Source organism: Papaver somniferum, chromosome 3, assembly GCF_003573695.1.
Source record: "Papaver somniferum cultivar HN1 chromosome 3, ASM357369v1, whole genome shotgun sequence".
NCBI lineage: Eukaryota > Viridiplantae > Streptophyta > Magnoliopsida > Ranunculales > Papaveraceae > Papaver > Papaver somniferum.
The window spans coordinates 41,178,364-41,193,486 of NC_039360.1; the positions used below are offsets into that span (position 1 = coordinate 41,178,364).

Consider the following 15,123-nt stretch of genomic DNA (forward strand, 5'->3'; position numbering starts at 1 on the left):
TTTCTCTCCAAATACAAAAAAGTGACCACTTTTCTCTCCACTTTCTCTAATAAAGAATGAGTGGGGACCAAACGATAGATTAAGAAAAAACATGAAAAAGTGGCTTCAATGATTAGTTTTCTTAACTGTTGTGAAAATGACTATTTTTTAGCAATGGATGGAGTATTAAATATTGAAAACCCTAGAATACCGTTTAGCATGGGCTAAAAATAAAACATCTAACTAGAACTAGAAATATAATCTGACGGTCCACTGTCATCGTCTTCCCGATCTAAGATCTCTAATTTCTCATCGCACAATTTTTTCCCCTAAAATCATACTATTAACTACACATACTGATTAAAATCATGAGTATCCAACGACAGCCACCATTACCCTTTCCCTTCTATTTTTGTTTCCGTCTTCATTCATAAACCTTCGTCCAAACATGTGGAAGTTGTAACAGAAAGGGGATTTCACCGATTAATGATTTCAAAAGGGGATAGTGCAAAATAACTATCTTTTTTGAGGGGAAAACACAAAATCCCCCATACAAAAACATATTTCACTGTGAAAAATATCGCTCGTCGACTTCCTGGGATATAAACTTTCCTGAATTTGTTATGAATTTCAATAACTATAAATTTGGATAGAATTGATCCAAATTTGGAGGTGGAATTACTCCTCGATGAGTTTTGCTTTCTTGAAATACTTTTTGGAGAATTTGCTCGTGATGGATTACTCACCGAAGGATCAAAGAGAAGTCTTCAAAGATGTACCAAAAAAGACCCTATAAGCTAGATACGGGGACTTTTTTTTCTAACCCATTTTCCAGTTGTGAAAAATACTAGAACCCCCAACTATATGGGTTCAAACATATAGAAGCCCCACTAAATGGATCATCCACTGTCAACTACATATTTTAAGAAAATGATATTACTAGGCCCAAAAAATCAAATTTTCTTCAGATCTGGCCCATAATTAATTATTACGAATTTTAATAATACCAAGGCTACCCTTTAATATTTATACAAGAGGAATAACAGAAGATACTTTCATTTTCTATTTCATTTTCTTTCTCCGTCTAAAACCAGAGTTGCTCTCATAGATTCATTTTCTAGGGTTTTATCTATTCGGTTGTACAAGATCTAATCTTCTGATTTGATTTCACATCAACAATTTGCAAGCAAATCGATCTGTGATTTAGAAAGAATCAATTATGTATAGAGATTTTTGTTCTACTCTATCTTCTGCTAAAAGAATTTAGTGGTTTTCGATCTATGTCATCTATGGATGCCGATGTACGACGAAGAGGAAAAAATGACATCAATCTCTACTTCTGTATCTGTATCTACTGATGATGTTTGTAGATCATCATTTGTTTGTGAATAAGTCGAAATCGAGATGCAGAGACAATGAAATTCGTCATCAACTATTAGATCTGAAGATTCAACAACAAAAAGTGAGAAAGATAAGTTTCTCCCTTCTAATCCTGTTTAATTCAATTAAAATTCCTAATTATGTGATCCGAAAATAAAATTGACTCTAATTTGTTGTTTCGAAGCTACTTCAGGTAAGGTTTTCTATTTAATTCAATAGGTTTTCCTGATTTAGTAGTTCTACTTTCTTAGTTTGATAAGGTTCTGATTTTTGTTTCGTTGACTTTATTCAGATCGGAGAAGAACATTATTTTTATTGAATCAACAGGTTTTGAATCTAGGTATGTTTAGGTTTGTTGTTTGTTTCTGCCGATTTGTTGATAATACTAGTTAAATTCTCCATTTAATAAAAACGATGATCTCTCATAATTCTAATGGAGCTAGTTGTGGACTCTTGTTGGTGTTTTTATGTTGCTTATCTTGACTATATATGTTGAGTTTGGTTAACGAATCTATGGTGGTGTTGATGGTGGAGATGCAGAATCTGGAGGAGTATGAGGAGGATGTGGTGGTAGAGGTGGTGGTATTGGAGCAGGTTTGAAGGAGGATTTTGAAGTCAGTGGTGGTGTTTTTCAGAATTGATGAATTGAAGGAGATGATGAGAAGATAAAGGATGAACTATTTTAAGTTTCTACTACTGGTGCTAGTGGTGACAGGTAATTAGCTGATTTCACAAGGTTCTCTTCTTTTTTAAATGTTTATGTTTTTTTTGTGATCAAGGTTAACTTGTTCTGATAAATTTACTACGGTAGCATCCCTGTCAATGATTGGTTTTTACTGTTGACTTATGCATCCTTGTAAAGGTAGTATATGGATTTTGTAATGTATATCAAAGGGGTCAATGCTTTCCGTTGAATGAATGTATATCAAAAGGTAGTATATGGATATAGGTCTGCACATTACATCTGTTTAACTGCACATTAGACAAGCCATATGCATGACAGTTTGCACATTTAACTAGCATTGGCAGACTATATATGTGTAACTAGTAGTTACACATCTAATCAAATGTGTAACTTCTAGGTACACAAGCTAAATGAATGTGTATCTACTAGTTACACATGCAAATTAGATGTGTGACTTATAGTTACACATGTTAATTTGATGGTATATGCATATGTAACCTATATGAAACTTCTATCTAACTGTAACATTTTTAATTTTACCTTCTTTTTGTAGAGTCTGTAACTCTGTAAGGGTGAACTATTAAGTTTTGTATACTTGCTCTAGTTTATTCAGTTATGAGATAGATTTGACTATTCTGTGTCCATTGGTTTTTGATTTTTGGATGTCCTGTTTTGTTCATTTGTATGAGAAGTGTTCTAGCTGCTATGGTACTGATATCATTTGCTTGTCATGTAGTTACTAAGAAGGCTGACCCCAAGGTGCTGGCTAACAAAGCTTCCAAGGCTGTCAAAGCTGGAGCATCAACCATTAAGAAGAAGGCTAAGAATATCTGCACATCAGTCATATTTCACAGGCCAAAGACATTGCAGAAGGCAAGGAATCCCAAGTACCAATATATTAGTGCACTACCAAGGAACAAGCTGGACCATTACCAGATCCTGAAATACCCACTCACCACCGAGTCCGCAATGAAGAAGATTGAAGACAACAAGAAGAAGAAAACAAGGATGCTTTCAAGAAGATGTACAACATCCAGACAGATAAAGTGAACACCGTTATCAAGTAAGCCTTCTTGATTACTTACGACTAGCTACTTTTTTTCTTGAAAGGTAGTATATGGATATAGGTCTGGAATGGTTTCACTTAACTCATACATCTGTTTAACTGCACATCACACAAGCCATATGCATGACAATTTGCACGTTTAACTAGCATTGGCAGACTATGGATGTGTAACTAGTAGTTACACATGCTAATTAAATATGTAACTTCTAGGTACACAAGCCAAATAAATGTGTATCTACTAGTTACACATGCAAATTAGATGTGTAACTTATAGTTACACATGCTAATTTGATGGGATATGCATATGTAACTTATAGTTACACATGCTAATTTGATGGGATATGTTATAGTGGTTATATTTATGAAATTGAGAAAAGAACATCAAGTCCTAGTAGTAGGGAGTAGTAGTGGATGCAGATTAGACTAATTAGATGCAGGTTATACTTATAGTTACACATAATAATTAGATGTGTAATTTCTAGTTACACATGATGATTGTATGTGTAACTTATGCTAATATGCATGTGTAACTATTGTTTACATGTGTAACTACTGATTACACATGCATTTTGTTTTCCTGGGTTCATATCTATACCCTGCTGAATCAGTTGTGTGATCATTTTTTGCGATATTAATGTGCTAGCACAAGGTTCCCAGGTGTTTGTATTATTCTGCCAGTATAATTACTGTCTGAAGCTTTACTTTCTGTTGCTTAAAATGTCCTTCGTCATCGATAATATGAAAATGGCTTAGGTACATCTAGACTAGCGCTGTAAAACGTCTTTCTGTTAATACAGTGCTAACAACGTCTTTCTGCTGAAGCAGTGATATCTTAATTAAGAGCTTCTCATTCACTTGCAAGGTTAACTGTATTATTTTATGACTGGTAATTGCTTGATAGTCACCTCTCGTTTTTGCTAGTGTTATTCATTTAGAGATGGATTTGCTGATTTTATGTTGACATATCTAAGTCAGATGCATGTGTAACTCCTAGTTACATAATTCAGATGCATGTGTATCTGCAAGTTACACATGTTAATTAGATGTGTAACTTTTACTTACACATACTGATTTTGGGTACACATATCAATATGTATGTGTAACTCCTAGTTACACTAGTCATATGCATGTGTAACTGCTAGCTACACTAGCCAGATGAATGTGTATCTCCTAGTTACACATGTTATATGCATGTGTAACTCTCAGTTACACAATTCAGATGCATGTGTAACCGCTAGCTACACTAGTCAGATGCTTGTGAAACTGAAATATACATTGTTTTATGTACTGTTCATTTTAATCGTATAAATACTGATTGCTTGTTGTTATATTTCAGGTTTTAGATAACTTCATAAAAGCTAATTGCTTAAACGTGGTAATGGTCTCGCTGGAACTGGAGTTGACGCTGAATACACAAGTCAGATGCATGTGTAACTCTCAGTTACACTAGATAGACACATATGTAACTCTCAATTACACTAAACAGATGCGTGTGTAACTTCTAGTTACACATGCTAAGAAATTATTGTAAATGAATATTAAAGTAATAACTTTTTTTTTGTGTTTTTTTTTATGTCTATTTATTTGCATATATATACAAGTGTAACCTTGCATTACACATATCATAAGGATGTGTAACTTCTGGTTACACATGCCATATGCATGTGTAACTTCTGTTTACACCTTCGCACTGTATTTTAATAATTTCGAGCCTAGATTTAATAATTTTGGGCCTAGATTTAAATTTTATTTAATTATGGGTTTGACAATATGCATAAGGGTATCAAGGTCTTTTAAAAACTCGGGGCCTAGATTTAAACTTTTTTTAATTAAGGGCCTCATATTATGGGTTATCCATGGGTTGGGCATGAGCCTAATTTCCCCTTTCCAGTTTTTAAATATCAAAAACCCTTCATTAAAACTAAAATGTAGTATATCTAAGACCCATAATTATCTATAATATGACATGATTTACAAAAGTAACCTTTAATCAAAATTTCATCGTAAAGAAAAAGCGAAAAAAATGAATAACTCTTGCCTTTCCTAAACTAAATAGCTAATTCGCTTGATAACAAAAACCTAAAATACAGGGATTTACCATTATCCGAAAGATAACTCCCTACCATAATTGTTTTTTATTTTTTTATTTATTATATAACCGACATCAAAACAAATAAAGGAAAAAAAATTTAATTATCACCATCTATTTAAGAAAATTTAAAAAAGTATAATTATCACCATTTGAAATTTAGGAAAATTATAGTTTTCACCGTGGTAAGAAATTCAAAATTTAGGAAATTATAGTTTTCACATGTATGATTGATGAAATTTTTTTAGTTTTCACCCATAAATAACCGAAGGAGATTCTAGAAAATTCTTAAATTTTGATTTTTCACTTATAATTACCTTTTCCAACTCGCTTAATCATCTCCTTAAAACCGTGCCATAAATTAACTCCACTTCTCACCGAAACTAATATTAACATTTTAGGTTTTATATCTTGTTTAAACACATTCCTAAAATAACTAACTTAATCAAAGGTGATAAATTGAAATTTTCAAGGAAAGTTTTTGAGTGAAAAGTAAAACTTTCCACAAGTTTTATGTGAAAACACAATTATTCACTTAAATCAGTATGAAAATTGAAATTTTCCCAACAAAACGTTTGTAATGAAATTCAGAAAACAAAATTTTCTCCAACCACATACTGTACCGAGGAAAATATTTTGATGAAGCAGCACGCGAGCATTTTTGCATTAGCAGCTGGATGTCCGTCAGATCCAACAGATATGACGTCATTGAATTTTCAAGTTTAACTGCAGTTAAGCATACGTCCCATGTATGAACAAAGAATTTATTTCGTTAGCTTTTACAAATACTTACTCCTGCTGTATTTTAGAGTTCATAACAATGGATCATTTTCATGTACCATATTAGTGCTTTCTTCACTAATTGGGTGTACATTCTTTATAACAATGGATCTTCAACGAGACTTTTATGTGTCGAGGAGGAATTTCATGGTGAAGTTTGTATCAGAACTACTTCTAAATATAAAATGCTCCCAATAATTATGATACATATTTAACATGTATAACTAATCCATTGAATCAGGTATGGGAAAGCGAAAGCAACCCATCATGTTAAATCTAATTATTCTAATTTTAGCGTTTAAAATTATTTTGATTTTGGTTTTGATGAAATTATTGTTATAAGATGGTTAGGTATGTAGTATGCAATTCAATAATATAATTAAGACATTGATTTAGTGAAAAATCCATGATTATTACTTGTTGTGTGATGCATCTCTTGATTTGTTGAATGAAATGTTTTTAAACTACTATTCTATTGATGTATCACATTGATTGACTTGTATTTATGTATATGGTATAGAAAAATTGATATTGTGTTTTTTGTTTACAAAGGTACAAAATGAGTCTAATGCGTGCTTATGTGAGAGTTAAATACGGAATCTATTTGGATACTTCTAGTGATTAAGAAGAAAAGGTTTTGTTAATGTTTACACAACTGTGTTTGGATGAACGGTTGCATATTTTTCAACAACCGGTACCTAGGGAGGTGCAGATACGTAGTGTAATTACCCTTGATTTAGTGTGGTGTGATGCGAAAATGATGAATGATTATTTTACACCTGGAAATGGTTATACCTCAAGACAATTCAAACAACGTCTAAGCATGAGGGAAGAGTTATTCGAGAAATTGTTAGGAAAACTGCTTGAAGTGGATCCAGAATGGCATCAACATCCGGATGCAACCGGTACTATGGGGCATTATCCATATATGAAATTAGTTGTCGTGATGAAATGTTTATGCAAAAGTATGGCAGCTGATAGTGTTGAAGATTACACTCGTATGAGGGCCACGACAATATACTATTATCTAAAAAGATTTTGCCACACGGTTTGCATAACTTTTGGAGAAAGATATTTGCATGAACCCACTTCTGGAGATGTTCAGAGGTTTCTAGCTAAGAATACGGAACGAGTATTTCCAGGAATGCTTGGTAGTATTGATTGTATGCAATGGTCATGGAAGAATTGTCCGATAGCTTGGCAAGGAACTTACCAGGGTAAAGAGAAACATAGTTCTATGGTATTAGAGGCAGTGGCATCATATGATTTGTGGTTTTGGCATGCTTTTTTTTGGAATGCCTGGATCAAATAACGATTTGAATGTGTTGGCACACTCACTCCTTTTTGATGACATGCTAAAGGGTGTAGCACCTTCATACAATTATGTCGTCAACGGTCACCAATACCATATGAGTTATTTCTTAGTCGATGGTACCTATCCAAAGTTGACTACAATTGTACAAGCTTTCAGTCAGACATTGGACATTCCCGAGTATGTGAGATTCAATAAGTATCAAATGACTAAAAGAAAGGATGTCGAGCATGCTTTTGGAGTGCTTCAAGGTAAATTTAGAATTTTCGGATCACCCTGTAAGTATTGGTAACAATCAGACTTGAACCTAATTATAAAATGTTGTCTTATTTTACATAACATGATTATTGAGTATGAACGCCGAGATACAGATTGGGGCAGAGTTGTTCCTATTTCGATTCCGGAACCTACCAATGATGGTTGTGTCTTTATGTCAACTCTGAAAAACCTAGAAATGCACCACTAAGAACAGATCTTGTCAAGCACATTGTTGCGCGTCCTGGTAGAGGAGGCCAGGCAGGGGACTTTTCTAGTTTGGAGGGTTCAGATATGGAATACGTGGTACTTCCATCATCAGATGAAGATTATGATGATACATACTTAGAAGAAGAAGTTGTTCCTGGTCAAAACGAGGATGGTGCATTTGATTATTATGGGGATTACAATGACCAAATCCCAGATGACTTTGAACATGCAGATGAACATGTTTATGCAGACGGACATGTAGAAGACGAATATGAACATGATGGAGATGACCATGAGGATGATGACGATGATGAGGATGAGGATGAGGATGCGTACGATGATACTTGAATGGTTGGCCTGTTTGTTCCTGAAATTGCTCCTTACCATCTTTTGTCTGAAAATTATGTAAGAAATTTTTAGTTAGTTACTATTATCAGCGAACAGAAAAAATTTAATAAATTAAGAGAACTTACCAAATCTTCGTGCGACGTACCGCTTTTGGTTTTGCTGATATATAGCGTTAAAAATGGCGACAAATTCTCTGACATATTTTTTTATTGTTTTCATCTTTGTTTTTAAGGAACCCCAATTTTCTATTAGGATTGTCGTTGCGTTGGACAAAGATTTGGTGAATATGTATCCAAAATAACGATGTTTTTTTGTTGCGCACCTACATTTTCATCACAACTCACATAAATATATGCAGCGGTAAGAATAATCTCTTCCCGTTGTACAAAATTATTAGCCATAACTAATCGAACTAAAATATAAGAACTTGAGTAGCAGAAGATAAAGATAGAAATCAAAGAAGTATAGTAAGAAGAAGAGAAATAAGAAATCAATTGATTTGGAGTGATTTAAATAGAGAATTAGAATTGTATTTATAGAGGATTTTGGAAAAATAACCGTTGAGATCCGACGGTGGAGAATATATAGCCGTTGTGAATGGTGGATGGCTAGGATCGGGTGTGAGAGAGGTGTAAAAGAATAAAGGTCAAACAAAAGAATTTACGGAAACGGAAACTCAGTTACCGTGTAAAATGACACGAAAACTGAGCATCGGTCTCAACTGCCAAACGGATATTGAGTATCGGTAAAGCAGGAATATACATGGAAACTGAATTTCTGAGTCATTTCCCTTCCTTACTACCCGGATCAGATGTGATCCACTTTAAGTAGTAGAGAAGGGACATCCTACACAAATAGGGATATGAGAGACCATAGTGGTTGGTAAATCAGACTTTTCCCTGTATATGAGGGATAGGAAAGGGAAAAGGGGCATTATAGCGTATGGCCTTAGTGAATTGATTTTTGGTGTAGATATAGAAAAGACTAAAAATTCATTGCATTTACTGAAAGGCCTTTTCCTTTTTGTGTAGTCTGAAAAAGGATGACATTACTTGTAGGATTTTGGATGACGTATGAACCTATTGAATTCCAGTGGAATAAATACATAAACATCTGAAATCAAATTGGTCACCTGCTGTTACTACTATGCGGAATTGGTCTAGAGGCCGGACTCTGGTGCAAAAAACACTATGATTCATATCATTCCGATACATAATGCACATCAATCCGAACATGGCAGACAAAATAAATTACATCTTTGTTATGTTTGTGGATCACACGGAAAGGAAGATACTCGCAAAACATGCCATCAAAATGGTGACAACAACTACTCCTTCCTTCTTTTCTTTAGCAGACGTAGTACATAAACCAAGCTGGGAAGCCAAGACCAAATCCTTCCTATACCTCCGAGATTAAGTTTGCAGGTTTTCATGGTTTAGTTAAATGGTACAACAAAGCTTTGAATCAATGGATGCCAAACTTATACAGAATGCTTGGTAAGCTGTCAGTGGATATCTGCAAAAGAAGAAAATTGAAAATTTTCACTACATTTTTTTCCTATCCTATGCTAAATGCACCAGATCAAATTTTGGGCACATGCCATTCTTGGATTGGTGCGTCAGTAGATGCAATCACAACGGGGTTTACATGTAGCTAAACTTTCAGTATTCAACATTTATACGGTGTACAAAAATCATATGCTAGCACTACTTCTAGGCTTCTATTCAAAAAACAATGCTAACTTGAAAAATTAGTTTGGTGAAACCATGGCAAATCTTATGAGCATTCGAATGTGTTGCTTAGTTCACATTGAATAAAAGCAATGTATGCATGAAAGGCACCACTACATTCAATGTAAAAACTCGCTGTGACGTTCTAATACAAGGATGATCAGAACAGTGAGAAGGCTTGCTTAGAGCCTTACCTGTAATCCATCACGAAATTTCTTTTTCCCACTCTTCCCAGCTGCAGAATCGAGTGCCTTCCATTCTCCTAATTCATGATATCAACAGTAAAAATTGAACACTTTAGTAAGTCGAGCTAGTCTAAAAAGTGTATTAAATCAGCATAAGTTGCTGTCTCTAATCCTCTCTACTGTTTATTCGAGCAGCCCCTGGACTTCAAATGGCACTGCACTAGGAACCACACCACTAAGTGGGTGCTGTCTGTTCAGAAATCCTAAGCGTGTGGGATTTTGACACTGGTAAACCCCACTCTCTACTCGGATACCTTTGTGTTTCATAAGTACAAATGGCAATGTTGTGGTTCTATAGACTAGAATCATTTAGCAATAATGTAGAAAGTGCGTCATTTTTACTTTTCAATTTAAACAGCTGTTTTTGTAAGGAAGCAGATTTATGTAGACAGAAACTGGAACAGTTTTACCTCCAATGTTAACTGGAAATTCTTCGACGACCGCTGAATTCTAAGTCCACCTCGACCACGTTCTCTGAAATCCAGCTCAGATTGCTTTGAAAACTGAGGCAGCACACAGTCGCAAGTGAATAAAGTTCCCAAATAATTTGCAATTTAAGGAAATTGAGTGTTAGTGAGTTGAAATCGGAAAGAAATGTTTAACCGTACTTTGTTGTAGTGTGGAATCCTTGAGAAAAGCTGATGCGATTTAGTCATTTTACCCTCCCAGTCCTTTGGAAGTCCTTTAACATGTTCAATCTAAAACACAAGTATGGTGAGCAATGAAAATTTTCATATTTAGTCTCTTGAATGTGCATTGAGTTGTACTCTTTGATTTTTGGATTTACCTGAGCTGTATTTTTCAACTGTGCCGATTGATGCTTAGGTATCCATGCTCTCAAGCTTCTATAGCTTCCTGTACATGTTGTAACCGTAGGCACAAACCTGCGCAAGAACAGAGTGAAAACACAAAAGTCAGCATTAAACTTACAAACACACTCAACTTAAATTACCTACACGATAAGTGTGAATTCGATAGACTTACGCCACAACGGCCAGAAGTAACTTGGATTGTTGCTTTAGTGAATCCAATGGGTTTCCCTGCAACCAAACCAGTAGCAATTGAGACATTTACTCTCCAACTCACTAGTAAAATACAGGCGAAAAAATGATAGTTTGAAATGAACCTTATCCCATATATGATACTTAGAACCCATGAAATTTGCATTAACATTTCCCAAATAGCTATCATCTGATCTAGACAATAACCCTTTAGCATTCTGAGCTATAACAAACTCCGTCTTTCCGTTTCGACTTATATGGTGCGCAACAGCTAGTTTCCTATCTTGCCTTCCTTGACCTTCCTGCACATACATATAGATACATACATTTTTGAGCAAAAATGAACTACAAAATTAAAAACCCCAAATTCTCAATACACTTGATTATACTAATTGACTTACATTGGTGTAAAGTGAATAGAAAGAACCTCCACTAAACCCTTCTAATGGTGCTGTTTCCTTAACTATAACACAAGTACATCTCCCAATATCTTGAGGCAAAGGTCTACATAATAAAGACCTGAACCCAAAAATTAACAACAATCAAAATCAAATCTTATAAACAAACAATAATTCTGAACAAAAATTGAACCCTTTTGATGAAAATTCAAACCTGTTAGGAAGAGTAGACCATGAAGAAGCAGGAGCAGCTTCAGAATCAGAAAAATCCCACATATTAGCTTTACTGTTATTACCATTAGTATTTCTGGGGTTTTCATTATCAAGCTCTAAAGGGTCCCAAATTTTCAAACCAAAAGATGAATCAGGCTCATTATACTGCATACACAGCTGCAACGAAGTAGGTTTCAGCTTCTTCTTCTTAAAATCAGCAGAAGAAATGTCCGATTTCTGGGTTAAAATCTGATTTTCCTTAGACCCATCAATTTTTATGTTATTGCTCACACTCACACCAAGAGGAACCACATTCTCTTTATTCCTTGCCATTACTGGTTTCTTCTCAACCATTTTGACATTATCAGGAACTGCATTCTCCTTATTATAAGTGAATGATAATTTCTTAAGACTTACATACTCTCCTCTCTTGCTGTCACCATTTTCTCTGTTCTGGTTCATTTTGAGCTCATTCAGTGGGTTCTGATAGAGAGAATTGTAAGGAGATTGGTTTAAAACAGAGGATTTTTTTGAACTCATCTGTAAACAGAGATGTAATAAAGAAGATGGGGTTTGAACTATTTATTTATATTAATGGATACATAAGACAGATGAGATATTTGGTCTGGTTTTGAGTAAATTTGATGTTGTGTCTGTGGGGTTCTGTATAAAGCTGATTTTTTAAAGAAAGTGTTTTTTCAAATTTTGAAAATGGACTTAGGGGGGAGAGATAAGAGGATTAGAGGATTATTAGTTGATGTTGAGTAGATGCATTTAAAGATTGATGCAACACAGACATCTTGCTTTTTTTGTACTTGGGAAGAGACAAAAGTTATTGATATAAGGGGTAGTATTTAAAGATATTCACTTGTTTGACTTTATGACTTATTTTGAACTTTATTTTGAAACAAGTAAGACACATGGTCAAAACTTGGTTTTTGAAGTAACAAGTAAAAAAATGTGGCTTTAACCATTTTACCTTTGTGGATCAGAATTACTATTTGTCCACAAGAATGCTCCGCATACCTTTTTGGCGGGATGAACCCGTAAACCTTCCTAAGAACTAGGATACCTCCCATCAAAGAAAAAAAAAAAAGCCTACGATACCGGTGATTGTTGATGTGGCCAAGATGGCGGCAATTTTTTTTTGGACCGAACGACATAATTAACGATCAATTGAGATTTTCCTATAAAATACCAGATAAATAGGTAAGCAAAAAATTAAAATCCACAAAACTAATTGCAAAACGTGATTAGTTTTTTTTCTTTGAAAATATGGATTATGGAAAAATAAATGGATGAGATGAAAAAAAATTATGTTTAAAACAAGATTATGGGGTAAAAGTTATTCGAGGTAAAACTACGGTTGAATACTAAATTTAAAAAATTCTCATACACAGAAAATTACCGGGCAAAATATATGGATGGGCTATATATATCCTGGGTTATCCCTTGCTAGGGCCTTCCCTGCTCGATGGATAATAAACATTCCGACAAAAAGTGAAGAAGTTATGGTACCTACGAATTTTTGATAATTTTATTTTTCACTGGTAATGATTAGTTTATTGAAAAATGTAACAAAGTAAGATATTTTTTCTTGCAGTGGTCTCAAAATAATATGTTTTATTTCTTGTTCAAATCTGTCTTGAATGAAGGAAGTGATAAACTATGAGCTTTTGATCATTTCATCTATTGTTTGCATGTTTTTATTTATCGTTCTCAAGATGGTATATTTTTTCAAGCCTTCTGATGCTTGTGCAATGATAAAGGTATGTAAACTACGATTTCAACTATTTCTAGTAATGCTTAAGTCCACTAAAAATAGTGAAAAACTGTGCTAGCTTTGTTTTCCTTTGGGATTATATGTTTCCGTGGATAGTAAGCATTCTAACCACCCATTATTTTTCTAAATTTAACTTGAAACGAACAATAACAGGTTTACTTAGATCCAGTTTAATGAGAGCATGGATAATATTATCTGCAGCACAAACAATAACACAAGAAATACCATCTTTCCACATGAGAATAAGACCACCTGCTCTACCAATTCTATCAATACAATCATAATTGTGATAATGGACTGACTGAGCTAGGGAAATCATTCTAGAAATATCAACTTAGTTTCACACAAAAAGATGAAGTCGGAACTCTGAGATTTCACACGATTTTGAAATTGTTGAAATGTGAAACTGTTGGCAATACCCTGGACATTCCGTGACAACAACTTCATTTTGGAGAAATAGAAAATTTTATAGTAATTAAAATAATTGGAATGCTTAGCAAAAATTAGAATAGTAACTTTAAAATAAAAGATAGTAGTAGGTAGTTGTTTCTCCATGTCAGTGTTATGAGCTTGTTTGTCTCCATTTGTGACCATGAGAGTATTCGGGCTGACAGTGATGTTCTCCAAGTTGCTAGAATGAGAAGAAACCTCATTAGCAGCTGAACCATCAGTCAATTCTTTATCAACTTTGTGTCTTTTTCCAAGTCTGATATCTTCTGAATCTTCTGGAAACTGTTGCTTAAGTAAAAAGTCCATATTAATTGGAGTTCCATCATTTGGAGGAACAAAAACTGTAGTTTTGACAAATTTCTTCTGATTCTTCTTTGGAGCAGGAACTGTGTTAGAGGTAACAGTTGAAATATTTCTCCTTATATGATTAGACTTTCCAAAAAAAATATGGTTTTTCATGAGCTTTAGCCAGAAAAATTGCAGCATCTTTGCAAGCTACTTTACAGTGTTTGATAACATAACATTCAGAACAGATGCTGCTAGGCTGCCTCTCATAGAATTTTTTTTGTCATTTAGTAACTCCAACATTGGTGATACATTTAACTCCCCTTCTTAATGGCATTGATAGATCAACATTAACACAGACCTTACCAGGTTCACTTCCAACAGGAATTGCATCTTTTGGTTCAATCCCAGAAACTTCCCCCATAACTTCTCCCATTTTAGTTACAGATGCAACATGCATGTGCTCTGGAAGAAGGTATTTTAGTTGTATCCATAACATCTGAAAACCCCAGTGCTTCTCGATGTAGACCATATCAGGAATGTAGTCATGAACCACCAGTAGATGCTTGTTGATACTCCATGGTCTTTTTTAATAACTGTGTTCAACAAATCCCATTTACTGAACTTGAAAATCATGAGATTGTACTTTTACTATCCTCACATCTTTTTTCTGTCATAGATGGACAGGTGAACTTGATAAAATTTTCCACAGTCTGGTAACTCATTCTCCCTTCAATAATAACCTTTCATATAACACTTTCTTCCCAATTGGATTCAACTTCATCTTCTGCATCATTAGCCTGCTGAAAAACCACTACCTCATTTGAATCTGCAAGCTCTAGAGTGGCCTGCTTAAATTTTTTGACCAAATCACCAAGATTGCTTGAGCTTCCTTCTTCGATTTTACAGATGTA

The 15,123-nt window shown here is 34.4% G+C and overlaps 3 protein-coding genes across 3 annotated transcripts; 2 read left to right on the top strand and 1 right to left on the bottom strand.

The window, feature by feature from the left end:
• Positions 1-1,647: 1,647 nt before the first annotated feature.
• On the top strand, positions 1,648-3,094 carry LOC113361181 (60S ribosomal protein L23A-like). The gene is made up of 3 exons (XM_026604513.1): positions 1,648-1,709; positions 1,900-2,074; positions 2,781-3,094. Exons 2-3 carry the CDS (start codon positions 2,032-2,034, stop codon positions 3,092-3,094), a joined length of 357 nt encoding a protein of 118 aa, XP_026460298.1. The 5' UTR covers positions 1,648-1,709; positions 1,900-2,031.
• Positions 3,095-6,736: 3,642 nt separating this feature from the next.
• On the top strand, positions 6,737-8,104 carry LOC113359346. The gene is made up of 3 exons (XM_026602998.1): positions 6,737-7,219; positions 7,341-7,542; positions 7,764-8,104. Exons 1-3 carry the CDS (start codon positions 6,737-6,739, stop codon positions 8,102-8,104), a joined length of 1,026 nt encoding a protein of 341 aa, XP_026458783.1.
• A 1,152-nt stretch (positions 8,105-9,256) lies between these two features.
• LOC113361182 (tubby-like protein 8) lies at positions 9,257-12,307 on the bottom strand. Its single transcript, XM_026604514.1, has 9 exons — positions 11,693-12,307; positions 11,482-11,599; positions 11,206-11,382; positions 11,064-11,119; positions 10,867-10,963; positions 10,688-10,777; positions 10,490-10,582; positions 10,029-10,096; positions 9,257-9,619 (listed from the first exon to the last, which is right to left on the bottom strand). The coding sequence occupies exons 1-9, from the start codon at positions 12,229-12,231 to the stop codon at positions 9,544-9,546; spliced, it is 1,314 nt and encodes a 437-aa protein (XP_026460299.1). The 5' UTR covers positions 12,232-12,307; the 3' UTR covers positions 9,257-9,543.
• Between the last annotated feature and the right edge of the window lie 2,816 nt (positions 12,308-15,123).